A 13,124-nucleotide genomic window follows, 5' to 3' on the forward strand; every position below is an offset into this window, starting at 1 on the left:
CCGTTGGCTTGGCCTCTGTGGCTGTCTCCTCTGTAGATACAAGATGTAGGGTGTGGTAGGCAGGGTGCCTGGGGGCGAGGCAGCTGTGTTATCATCGAGGGCTGGGTTTTTCCCTTTTCCTGAGCCATGGCATCTGGAATGGCCCTGAGCCTCTCTGGAAAATGGCTGTTTCATTGGTGGGGTGAAGGGGGAGCCAACTGCAGGTCTCCCAGTTGCCTCTTTTCCCTGTCTCCCCCGCTCCCCAATGCTTCCTACCCCAGCCTCTCCTCAGGCACCTTCAGTTCACACTACCCTCCTTCCACTGAAGCCTCGGGTGGGGAGCTGCAAATGAAAATTCTGTGCTCTGGTGTGTGTGTGGGGGGGGGGGTTGTTTGTTTGTTTTTTAATAAAGAAAAATTTTTTTAAAACCTGTAAATAAACCCCAAGTATTATCAACAAATGAACTGGCTCAACAAACCAGCATATCCATACAATGGAATACTATTCAGCGATACAAATAAGTGAACTGTTATTACACACAGCAAAAAACAACAACCCTGCAGCATTATGTCTGACCCGGTTGGCCAGCAGCCCTGCCGGATGTTACACAGCTGGATGTTACACGGTCTCGGTTCTGGTGCTCCGGGCTGTGGAGCCCAGCCTGGGTTCCGGGCCTCAATCGTCGCAGTAGAATGAGCCACCCACAGCCAAGAGACCCCTCCTCACCCTCGGCCTGCCCACCCCCACCACCCACCCCCTGTGAGAGCTGGGGCAGCCCCTCTCATGGCCTTACCCTTCCTGATGGTCTCTGGGTGTTTTCTGTCCTTCCTTGATGTGTCTGTCTCCTCCTCAGCTGGACCTCAGTTGGTAACTGTGGGTGAATCTCCCCTCCCACAGGTCACAGGTTCCCCAATTCAGTCCTATGTCCAGTCTGGCCCCAGGAAGAGGTGCATAAAGATCTGCAAATTCGTCCGCCATCTTCTCCACCCAACAAGAAATAGATTTTTTTTTTAAGTAAAATAAAACGTCTCCCTCTTGGCCTGGTCTCTCTCTCCCTAGCACTTCCCTCCAGCGACTTCCTTGTTCTATTAATAGCACCCCCTTTCTCTTGTTCTGCTTCTTTCGAAACGTCTGAGTCACTTCTGCTTCCTCAGTGCGCCTTCTCCCTGGGCAGGACGCTTATTCTCAAACTGAATTTTTTCTGCAAACACGTCGATGTTTCTAACTCTCTATCCCTCTCCCTTCCTCTCTGTAAAAAAAAAATCAATAAAATATATATATTTTTAAAAAATATGTTTGTTGTGGGCCTCATGCGGCCCACGGGCCACAAGTTTGACTTGCTTGGTGTAGACGGTGATAGAGATTTGTTTCTCATCTGTGACCATTTAGTAAATTTTGAGCCCAAAAGTGTCCATTTTAAATGCCGTGTGTAATACATGGCCATCCAATTGTTCAGGATGCCCTGTCTTTTTGAAGCCTGCACAATGGGCCGTGCTGTCTGCCCTTCCATCATTAGTATTAGACACGTGTGCATTCTCCCATGTTCTCTCGGGCATTCAGGCTGAGATTTATTCGTGTGGTTCATGTTTTCAAAACTGAATGGGGGGGGGTGGATTTTCCTGGGTTTTTGTCTCAGCAGTCGCCCCTCCTCCTCCTGTCCTCATCGTGTTTCTCCTTACATCTTCGTGTGTAAAATTTGCTCTTCTCTTACTAATGATTTTTAATTGAATATTTTTATTAAAGTACTAGAGGCTCGGTGCATGAAATTCACGCACAGGAGGAGGATGTCCCTCAGCCTGGGCTGCACCCTCTCCAATCTGGGATCCCTCTCACAATCCAGGATGGCTGGCTCTTAACCACTCGCCTGCCTGCCTGATTGCCCCTAACTGCTTCTGCCTGCCAGCCTGACAGCTCCCTAACCACTGCCCTGTCGGCTTGATTGATGCCTAACTGCTCCCCTGCCAGCCCGATCACCCACAACTGCCCTCCCCTGCCGGGACCTGCCTCTTCAAGCAAGGCGGCAGAGACACTGGGACCAACCACCTCCATGCTACATGGAGCTGCGGAACCCCAGGCCTCACCAGACAGAGCAACCACCGGGCCCGCCTCTGCTGTGCACACAGCCATCTTGAGATGGCCATCTTGTGACAGCCATCTTGTGACGACATGAGGGTGCGACGACCACCTAGGCTATTATTAGTATAGACTGTGGGTATACAATATCATATCAGTTTTATAAAGTTATCTCACATTTTTGAGTATTTTCTTTTCCCCTTTTCACCCATCCCTCCTCCCCTCCCCTCTGGCAACCATCAGTTTGTTCTTCATCAAACTGTGTCTGTTTTTATTCCCTTTGGTTTGTTGGTGTTAAAAATTCCAGTTATATAAATAAATAAATTCCAGGTTCAAGTGAAATCTTTCCCTGTCTGAGTTATTTCACTCAGCACAATACGCTCCAAGTCCATCCTATGGTCTCAATACCAGCATCTCATTCTTTTTCTTTTTCTTTCTTTTGGCTGATTTCTATTCCATTGTGCATGCATGCCCCCTCTTTCTCACCCAGTCATCTACAGCGCTAAAGATTCATTGCAAACTTCGTTTCTAAATTCTTTAAGTGTATGTGTTATTGTTGACAGTATGACAGATATCCCCTATCTGCCTTCCATGTTCCCACTCCACCCAGGCCTGCCCCAGGCCTTCAATTCTTGATATAATAGCTTAGGACATTGATTTTTAAAGGTGTTTTTTTTAATTTTCTAATGTATTCATTCATGGTTTTTAATTTCATTGTTTCATAGGCCTGATGTGTAGTATTTACATGATCATTTAATCTAAAACATGCACTTATGTTTTGGTTCACACATTGATGATTGAAAAGTCTGTTGCTTTATTTCCAGAATGTAGGCATATTAGTTATCTTTTTGTAATCTTTATTTTTATTCAATTCAGAGATTAAGGGAGAGGGAGAGAGAGATAGTAACACAAATGGTGGGAGAGAATCATTGAGCGGCTGCCTCCTGCAAGCCCCCACTGGGGATTGAGCCCACAACCCAGGCATGTGCCCTTGACTAGAATCAAAGCTAGGAACCTTAAGTCCGCAGGCCAATGCTCTATCCACTGAGCCAAACAGGCTAGGGCTTGGTGATCTTTGACTATAGAACCAGGAGACTCCCAGAGGGTCCCAGGAGCTGCTGGGGGTCCACATCTGGTCTCCAGGCTGGCAGGGGTCACTAGCTGAGTGTCCATGGGGGCAGTTTTTCTGCCTTCTGGGATCCTTGCAGTCCCCCTCCCTGGAGTGTGGGGTCTGGGTCCTTCCTGGGCTAGTGGATGGCTAGAGCAGCGTACACGCTGGGCTCTTCTGGTGCGGAGGAAGGAGGTGCACTTGTCTCCCGGCTGAGGGCCAAGAGGTTCAGCTGGGCGTAGGTCACACCTTGGGGGGCGTCAGGTGCAGCCTGGAGCAGGGGGAGAGAGAGGGATGACACTTGGTGGGGGTTTGAGAAGCCTCAGGGCCTGGGGAGGATGGGACCCACCTGTCTGTCCTCTTCTGTTTGTCTGCCCTTTGTGTCCAGCAATTCCCCTGACAGGGAGGAAGGAGAGGTGGCCATTCGCTGCCTGGGTCTTGGTCTTGAGTGGTTCACCTGGGTGTGCGTCACTCCCTGGGGGCCTTCACCCTGCCTGTTCTGCTGGAGACAGTGAGACACAACAATGTCTCCTTGATTCCACAGTAGAAATCCTCCTGTCAATTATCCTCATGTTGCCACAGAGATGGTTTACACTTTAAATAGATCAGGTCTCCTCCTGGTGGAATCTGCAGGGCCTTCCTGAGCCTTGGGGCCTCTGGATGCTTCTATGGTTCTGACTCTTATCCTAACGTGCTCTCTCTTGCTCACTGGGCTCCATCCTCATGGCCCGTCCTCCTGAAGAAGCAGGCCCTGACTCAGGACCTTTGCGCCCTCTCTTTTCCCTGTCCCCCTTCCATGTACTCTATCCCCTCCTCTTGCTATATGTTCCTTCACAGCACTTTGCTCTCTGGAACACTGTCTGCTTGTTTGCATATTGTCTCTCTCACCCACAGGTGAGCTCGAGGCGTGTGGAGACAGTGTGGCTCAGGGCTGCACCGTGGCCCATAAATGAAGCCGGTAAACAAACAGCCCTGTCACATCTGCTGGGTGAATGAATGAAGGGGATTGAGGGGGCCTGTGGGTGAGTCACTCATTCCTGCCTCCTCCTGAGACCTGGGGCTGCACAAGGTCAGACAAAGGATGAGGGGCCGGCAAAGGGGGCCATGTAGGAGGGGCCATGGGGTCACAAGGAAACCAGGAGGAGTGAGTCACAGCAGGACGACCTGGGGGCCCAGAGGGGAGGTCAGTGTGGACGCTGCTGAGAAGCAGGTGAGGTGGGACAGGGAAGGGTCCATTGGATTAAACTGGGCAACAGAAGGTCCTTGGTGGCCGGGACGGGAGCAGGGGTCTCACCCGAGGATCCAGCTCCACGCTCTCTCCAGGCTGTGAGTCCTTCATGGCAGCATCTGCTGGGGCAGAACGGGGGTGTCTCCTGGTAGGTCCCCAATATCTCAGGGCTGCAGACCCCGCCTGCTCCCAGATGGGCCACTAACCCAGGGTGAGGTGCAGAGCCAGGACACACCCTGTGCGTCTCAGTCCTTCTCACCTGGACCCCCATCCTCCCAGTCTAACCCCCCCATCATCTCCCAAAAACCTGTGCCCCCTCCCCCAGGGCAGCTGTCTCTTCCTCTCACAGAGGGCCTCCTCCTGGGCATCAGCTGCTGGGCTGCAGCTGGGGGAGGAGAGAGGAGAGTTAGGGACTGGGGGGGGGGGAGCCATGGGCTGTAGGACTCTTAGGGCTTTGGGGCAGGAATTACATGATCTGCAGGCCTCTGTCCTTGGGCTCTGGATCGGTGGGCCCTGCAGGAGGTTGGACATGAGCCTCTCTCTGGGTTGGTCAAGAGGGACAGAATCAGCCCTGAGAGGTTAGGAGCCCCACCCCCTGTGATTCCACAGGAAAGAAGGAACCTTAACACACACTTGTGTGCATATTTCATGAGATTGAAAATGATGAAAGATTACTCTACATTTGTATATCTGTGCTGACATTGTTTTTTTTTTTTCAAGATTTTCTGATTTGAGATTCTGGAGAAATCCTTTTCTCAGCTGACCTTCTCCATCCATTTGGTTTCCTGTGGTAGGTGCTCTGAGCCTCCCTCCTATGACCCAGGTAACCCCGTTCCCTACTCACCTGACACCCTGCCTTTGCTCTGACGTCGGTGTCGGAGGAGGAGAAGGAGGAGGGAGAGCAGCAGGACTAGGGCTACCGTGACCCCAATCAGGATGTTCAGGTACCGTTTGGGACCTTGGACACAAGTGATGTCGTAAATGAGGCAATGATGCCTTTTAATGACCACCTACTGTGTGTGAAGTACATGCAGGGGTCTGTCACTCATCCCCTCTCACCTCACAGCAGTCATGCACCAGGGATGGCTGACCCCACCACCCACTTCACTGAGGCTCAGAGAGGTTAATCACGTGCCCCAGGTCACCCAGCCTGGACGGGGCGGGGCCGGGACTGGAACCCAGGACTGTGGGTTCCCTGTGCTGTCCTCACGCTGCCCCCCAGAGGGACACCAGCTTCATGCTCTGGGCTCCTCCTCTGCAGGGGCCTGTCCACGTCTCATCTGGAGCTGAGAGTCCTTCCTCATTACCTGCCCCCAGCACAGCAGGGACAGGGAGGGGCAGGGTGAGGGGTGGACTCTGAGTCTCTCCTGGATCCATCCCCACCCGGCAGGGCCTGACGCCCCTTGGGAAGGTCAGGCTGGGGGCTCTGCCTTCCTGAGCTCTGTGAGGCCTTATGTCACCTTATCTCCCAGCAGCCTGTGAGCAGGATGGGACCAGGGATGAGCAGACAGGAACCCGACACTCAGAGGAGAGAAGGGGCCGCCCAGCCCCACATCAGGAGCAGCAGAGCCTGGAGCTGAGCCAGGGCTGATCCACCCTGTTCCCTCCTCTGAGCTGAGCCTGAGCTGAGGGGTAGGACTGGGTGCCCAGACCCTTGTCCTGCCTGTCCCTCCCTGTACAGTGTCACCTTCAGTCCTGCCTAGAGGGGACAGCCCCATAACATCACGTCCTGGGGGCTTCAATGTGAGGCCCTCTCCCAGGAGGTCAGGGCCAGAAGTGACAGGAAATCTAAGCTCTGGACAAGGATTCCCTCCTTTTACACTTGGAGACACTGAGGCCCAGGCAGGGAAAGGGGTGTCCAAGTCAGCGAATCCAGAGGGGCCTGAACCCCTTAACCCACCATGGTCCAGCCCCTGTCCCCATGGAGGAACCCACCACCTCCCCAAGGACTCTCACCTACCCCTCTGGGGACCCGACTCAGAGCCTCCTGGGGATGAGGATGACAGGTGAGTGGTGAGGGCTTCCTTCTCCCACTAGAGCTCAGCACCCCCTCCCCAGCCTGCGCCCCCACATCTCCCTCTGCTTTGACCACCCCACCCACCACCAGCCTCAATCCCTGGGAATCCAGCTCCCCTGAGACACAAGCCCGTCCTTGAGGATCTGGGTCACTCGATCCCCTGACAGACTCTCAGGACTTGCTGGGTGGGCTGTGCTCCCTCTGAGCAGAGCTCCCCAGGACTCACCAGCTGGGGAGGTGGGCCCTGTGGGTGGGGGGCTGGGGCCTCCATAGGGTCCTGGAAATGAGGACATAAAGGGGTGAGGCTGGGGCTCACTCTGGAGTCTCCAAATCACTCTGTCGCTTCTCCTACATCTGCTCTGTGACCCCCGAAGACACACCCCCCGCCCACTTAACAACTCCCAACCCAGTTCATGGGGAGGAGTCAGCAAAAGTGAGAGCGTCTCTGAGGGCAGATCTCTGCTGGGTGACCAACACTCAGACCCTCACTCTCCTCCAACCTCAGATGTCTCCTGGGGGCGGGACCCTGAGCTGCCTGTGCTCAGAGAGGATGAGGTCAGGGGCCGCTCACCTGAGACCGTTAGATGCAGGGGGTCACTTGGTTCAGACCACTCCTGGGGATTCTTCTCAAAATTGCCATAGCATCTGAACGTCCACCTGTGGCTGGGGGTCACAGGGCCCACAGGAAACAGCGCCTGGGACCACCCAGTGGGCAGTGGCTGTGAGTCCAGGGTCCAGGAGAGCCTGTGATCTCCTTCCTTAGTCAGAAGGAACCTGTCAAATCCCTGCCCTGAGCCACACTGGAGGGTCACATTCCCTCCTGAGGCCACGACAAGGCTGGGCAGGGCTGAGAGGCTGGGTTTGCTGTAGACTCCTAGGAGAGGAGGAGGCAGCGTGTTAAATGGGCTCACACCTCCCTTATGTTCCCCAGGGCTGGGCTGTGAGAGGGAGACACCCTGAGAGCAGACCCCCTTCCTGAGAGCAGAGCCTGAGGCTGGAACCCCTGAGTGTCCTCTCACCTGTCACCACCAGCTCCAGGGGGTCGCTGTACCCTGACCAGCCAGTGGGGCTGAGGTAGTTACAGGTATATCTCTCTGCATACTGTCCTGTAATGAGGAACTTGGCCCTGTCTCTAGGCTCCTGCGATTGCTGTCTGTCCAAGTACTGAGGACTGCCATCAGCATACAGCCGGTACTCCTGAGCCTTCAGGGTCCCCCGACACCTGATGGTCACGGGGCTCCCCCAGGGGATCACAGGGCCTGGCTCAGCCCAGATGGTGGGTTTGGGGAGGGTTGCTAAAAGGAAACCATAGGCTGCATTAAAATGACATTCCCCCCACCTCCAGCTCAACCCCAAATTCTCTCATTTTATCACCTCTTCCCAGCACCTCTGTGCTCCCACCTGAGTCTCAGTGGCTGAAGTAGAAGGTGGGACATGGAGCCTGGGGAGGACTCACCTGCCTGCACATGGATCTTCTGGCCCAGACTCAGCCCTGGAAGAGAGTCCCTGTGAGAGATTTGCATCCGGACGTCTCAGCTGAATCCCTTCCCATCACGGTCCTTTCCACTGTAGCTGCCTGAGCCTGAGGTTCCCCCTGAGCAACAGAGTGTGAGCCTCCCCTTCCCGCCTGCTCCCCGTCCCCATGTCCGCAACTGACCGAGGCAGAGAAGAGCAGAGAGGATGGACATCATGGCGTCTGCTCTGAGGGCTCCTGCTCTGAAGATGGAGGAGGCCTTGGGCCTGAAGGAGAGACGCACAGGATGTGGTGCGTCAGGAGCTGCTGCCGCCCTTCCGGGTTTTCACAGCTGTGGACCCACAGCCCGGGGACGGCCCCTTCTTTGGGCTGCCTCTGGGTTTTTTCCATGATGAGGGCTCAGGAGGACCCCAGGGCCTCCAGAGAAACAGCCCAGATCTGGAGTCTCTTCTGACTCCCGGGACTCTGCCGGATCTGAAATCCTACTCCGGGACCCAGATCCTTGTCCTGAGTCGATCGTCTGAATAGAAGTTACTGATTTCCTCCCACTCACAGAATTGACTTTTGGTCTTTGACTCGTCCATAAACAAATATTTATTGATCACCTACTTTCTGCCGAGTATTTGTGCCTGAACCAGAAATACATCCGTGATGGATCCAGGAGACCCGTCACCTGTATTTTGAGAATTCTTCTTGGCAGAGTATGGGCATTCAAAGGCTAATATTGTGATGACTTTACATACAAAGGACAAATGAGAGAAAACGTGGGATGATCTGGGGGCCATGACTAGACTATGGTTAAGGGGATGGCTATTTGAAGAGATGGAGTCCGAAGAGGTGGGAGTGAGAATATTCTTGACAGGAAGGAACAGTCTAGAGAACCCTAGAGACATAGAGAGTCTCTGATCAACAGTACGAGAGGGTGAGGTGGTGGCTGGTGATAGGCATGCTCCACCCCCACCCCTCCCGCCCCATGCAAGGATGTGGGATTCTGTCTATAAGGCAAAAGGAATGCATAGGAATGGACTGTGATGGTCAGCCTGAGTTATGAAGATCGTATGGGCCATGTGTCACAAACGAACCAGAGAAATGAAATGCATGTCAATAAAAGATCACGTCAACTGTAACTGAACTCCAACCTTGTGTTTCCAGCCATGCTCCATGAATGTCTTACATGGATTTACCACACAATCCTTGCATAGCCCTGAGCAGTCACAACACATGCAGGGAAGAGAAATGAGAAGAAGGAACCTCAGTGTTGCTTCTAGTCCTGTGCTTTAAGCTGTGGCCTTGGGAAGAGCTTGCTAGTCCTATAGAACTCTAAGAAAGCAGATATGAAGGAGCACAAACATGTTCAATAGTAGATGGTGTAAGTGTGTATGTGTGTGCATCAGTGTGTGTGTGTGTGTGTGTGTGTGTGTGTGTGTGTGTGTGTGTGTGTGTTCATGGGGTAACTGCACCTGTCTGGTTGAAGAAAGCAGAAGTGAGAGCTGAGGTTGGAGCATCCCATCTGGATGATCATGAACAGCCTTCTGTTCAAAATGAAGAGTCTGATTTACCCTAAAGACAGTGAGGACCCTGGAAGGAATTTGAGCAGAAAATGGACAGATTCTTAAATAAGCTTAGATGCCTATGTGGAGCGTGAACTGGAGAAGGGAGTGAGGGTGTAGAGCTCAGAGCTCAGGAAGGTGGTGGACGTGGCGGCTGCCTTGGGGGGTGTGAAGATGACCTCCCTCCCTGCCTTGTTGACTGGGGGCACCAAGGGGCCCTCAGGACAGTGAGCCCAAGGGTGGGGAGGGAGGAGCCTGGGGGCTGTGCAAGATGCATCTGCTCCCACAGGGCAGCTCAGCACCTCCTCCTGGACCTGGGACGCAGGTCCTATGTCTCACACAGGTTCCACCTGACTTTCTGTCTCTATGAGCAGTGGGATCTCTCTATCTCCTGGGGGTAAATCATTGAGTCATTTCTGCCCCTTCAGAGCACCTTTGATGCTGGGTGTCACTCTTCTCTTCAAACTGTAGAGAACTTTCAGGTTTCAGAAAAAGATTGTCATTCATGAGAGTCCTGTTCCAAGGCAGTAAGACACACTGAGGAACATACTTTAAATAACTACTGTGGCTCAACCACAGCCTGAATGGTTGGAGGATACTTGAGCAACCTGCTTCCTCTCTTGGTCTTACTTCCCTCATTTGTAGCCATGTGATACCAACACCACTCCTACAAATGTGGTGAGAATTCACCCTACCTGAGATATGGGGTGATGGAAACCAGCCTTTCAGGTGTAGATGGAGATGGTGGCGGTTTGAGAAATTGAAAATCAGAAGCACCTCGTCCAAAGGAAGACTCCAGATCAGACCCCTCGTGTGGAGTCACCTGAATCATGACAGACCTTTGCCGTGCAATGGGGCGGGGGGATGGGGGGGAGTATGGTCTTTCCATCAGGTGGTGCTGGGCCAGTTGGTGAGTCCGTGGAACACGGTGAACTTTCATGCCTACTTCATGTCTAGACCGTCATATTTAGTTTTCTAAATTCTACAATCACATATTGATTTTTAACATAATTTTCTATTTTATTTCTTTCATAACAAGCTCTTTTTTGTTTTGTTGAACATGTTCTTCATGCTTAACACACCAAGAGGATAAAATGTCTATATTAGATTGAAACATACTTGTAGTGAAGGTAAACCATTTTGAAATTTTAGACCTAGAAGAGACTCTACATAAAACATATGAAAGTCACATGCTCATATTTCTATGCCCCTTTTGTAAGAAATTGAAGGGACACTAGAAAGAGACATAGCTAGGCGCCCTATGGAAAGGGGGTGGAACTGTCCACAACCCAGTTCTGAATTCACAACACCTCTCAGGATTAACATACAAAAAGGGCAGAATTAGGGGAGATGGTGGTGGACCACAGTCTTAAGATAAACCTCCTAGATACACAACCACATTCCTGGTCAAGGCTGGGCCATGTCTGAGTCAGCACGACCTCTTGAAAGGAGGTGAGCTGTCTTGACCTATGGATTCTGTGATGACAACTTTAAATTTTCTTTGCAGTATCAAGTTAGTGCTGTTCATCCATCAGGAAAAGGCATGAACTCCCAGTGGAAGTTTTTGTTTTAATATATTTTTATTGATTTCAAAGAGGAAGGGAGAGGGAGAGAGAGAGAGAAACATCGATGTGAGAGAGACACATCGGTTGGTAGCCTCCTGCACGGGCCCCAACCAGGGCCTGGGGCCAGGGCCAGGAGGAGCCTACAACCTAGGTACATGCCTTTGACTAGAATTAAACCCATGGCTCTTCAGTCCACAGGCCGACACTCTATCCACTAAGCAAAACCAGCTAGGGCGGTACATCTCATCTTTTTTTTTTAATTCAAGAGTTTTTACTTCTGTGGGAAGGGTTTGGGAGAACTACATAGAAAACATTGAATATACGTGGGCCTTTTTATTTTGCCAGGCATTGTTTTAGGTATCTTTCATACTCACTCAATCAACATAAAAACCCAATAAGTAAGCCATCTCTTTTTTTTAAGGCTGAGAAAATGGAGGCACAGAAATTTCAAGTCTTTTTTCCAGGACTACATCGTTAAGATTCCGTGATTTTGCCCATTATTCCACAGCTAAGATTACATGAGCCTAGATTGCAACAGAATTAGCTGCCTCAAGAGTCCAAGTTCTTAAGCACTAGGTTATTCATCCTTTCTAGTTCTAAGAATATTCTATTTTTCAAACTGAGTATGGTATACACATGCATATTAGACTTAATGTTTACTAGAGGCCTGGTGCATGAGATTCGAGCACTGGGGGGGAGGGTCCCTCAGCCCAGCCTGCACCCTCTCGCTCCTGCAGTGAGCATCTTCCCCCGGTGGTCAGTGCACATCATAGCGACCAGCCATTCTGCCATTCAGTCAATTTGCATATTAGCCTTTTATTATATAGGATACCTTTCATATACTGTATTACAGATGACATATATATGAAATATTTCACTTAAACATGTAAGTGCTTTTCCATCTTTATGCCCTCCTCCTTTGGGCTCCAGCTGGCTGTCCCGGGCCTGGCATTGGGCAGGAACATAATGAGATGCATTGAGAAACAACAGTGGGGTAGTAGAGAGCCATTACCCAGAGGGCTGAGGAGAGAGAAGCTCTTCTCACTCCTGTCACATTTGGCTTTCGCTTCCTCTCCTAGAGTTCCCCAGACAGCACCGATGAAAACAAGGAGAAGCCATTGTTCAGAATCATGTTAAGGGACATTGTTGAGACAACAGATCCCTGACACATCCTTAGAGTGACCCACCTCTGATTTTCTTTCTTTTTAAAAAAATTTTCTCTTAAATTTATTGGGGTGGCATTGGTTAATGAAATTATATTGGTTCTGCTTTTCTGGTGTAGCTCAGTGGTTGAGCATCGACCCACATACCAAGATTTCACAGGCTTGATTCCCAGGCAGGGCACATGCCAGGGTTGCCAACTCAGTCCCCTGTAGGGGTCCTGCAGGAGGCAGCCAATCAATGATTCTCTCTCGTCATTGATGTTTCTATCTCTCTCTCCTACTTCCTTCCTCTCTGAAATCAATAAAAAAAAATATATTTAAAATATGTATTTTTAAAAATAAAAATGAGCTCCCATTCCTGGGCTCTGGAGCTGAAATGATATGGAACATGACCAGTGACGGTCCATCCCCTTTGAATTGTGCCTCTAGGTACCGTGAGCCAAGACTACACGGTGAAGAACTTGATCCAATTGGGCGTGGCCGTGCTGGTGCTCCTGGCTCTCTTGGCCACACTGGCTGAAAACTGGCGCAGCCGTAAGGTTTCACACGGAGGACACTGGCAAGAGGTGCCTGAACCGAGCCTGAGTGAACAGAAAAGCCAGGCAGGGTAGCCCTGCGGACCGAGCCCTGGTGGCCACCAGGAAGATGCCTGGGGCTGCAGGTGGATAACATCCGAGCTTGCAGAGTCCAGCAGAGCACACTGGAGGAAGGGACGCTGAGGAGCTCAGATCCACTTTCAAGCTAATCGAGTGGTGGTTCTTGTATGAGTCTCAGGTGTTTGCACCCCCACCTTCCGGAACGTGGGTGAGAAAATTCTCACCTGTAGCCTCGGGGTAACTCCTTTCCTGTAATTAAAAAAAATAATAATAATGCAAAGCATTCTCAATTCGTCTGGCTGACTTTTTTCACCATTTCATTTGTATTTCTTGTATCTTTATTGTTGAGAATACGATAGATGTCCCCTCTA

The 13,124-nt window shown here is 51.3% G+C and overlaps 1 protein-coding gene across 1 annotated transcript; it reads right to left on the reverse strand.

Moving 5' to 3' along the window:
- Positions 1 to 3,299: 3,299 nt before the first annotated feature.
- Positions 3,300 to 8,096, reverse strand: LOC106694852 (leukocyte immunoglobulin-like receptor subfamily A member 5). Its single transcript, XM_023746452.1, has 8 exons — positions 8,063 to 8,096; positions 7,862 to 7,897; positions 7,425 to 7,700; positions 6,977 to 7,279; positions 6,632 to 6,682; positions 5,233 to 5,346; positions 4,455 to 4,507; positions 3,300 to 3,431 (listed from the first exon to the last, which is right to left on the reverse strand). Exons 1-8 carry the CDS (start codon positions 8,094 to 8,096, stop codon positions 3,300 to 3,302), a joined length of 999 nt encoding a protein of 332 aa, XP_023602220.1.
- Positions 8,097 to 13,124: the final 5,028 nt, after the last annotated feature.

Source organism: Myotis lucifugus, unplaced genomic scaffold (assembly GCF_000147115.1).
Source record: "Myotis lucifugus unplaced genomic scaffold, Myoluc2.0 scaffold_680, whole genome shotgun sequence".
In the NCBI taxonomy this organism is placed as follows: Eukaryota; Metazoa; Chordata; class Mammalia; order Chiroptera; family Vespertilionidae; genus Myotis; species Myotis lucifugus.

What these genes read in the sequence shown, in the direction of transcription:
- LOC106694852 (XM_023746452.1), bottom strand. Translation starts at nt 8,096, where the DNA reads ATGATGTCCATCCTCTCTGCTCTTCTCTGCCTCG. An exon ending in CTCTGCTCTTCTCTGCCTCG is followed by an intron (nt 7,898 to 8,062) that starts GTCAGTTGCGGA and finishes ACTCTCTTCCAG; the next exon opens with GGCTGAGTCTGGGCCAGAAG. An exon ending in CCTGGAGCTGGTGGTGACAG is followed by an intron (nt 7,280 to 7,424) that starts GTGAGAGGACAC and finishes CTCCTCTCCTAG; the next exon opens with GAGTCTACAGCAAACCCAGC.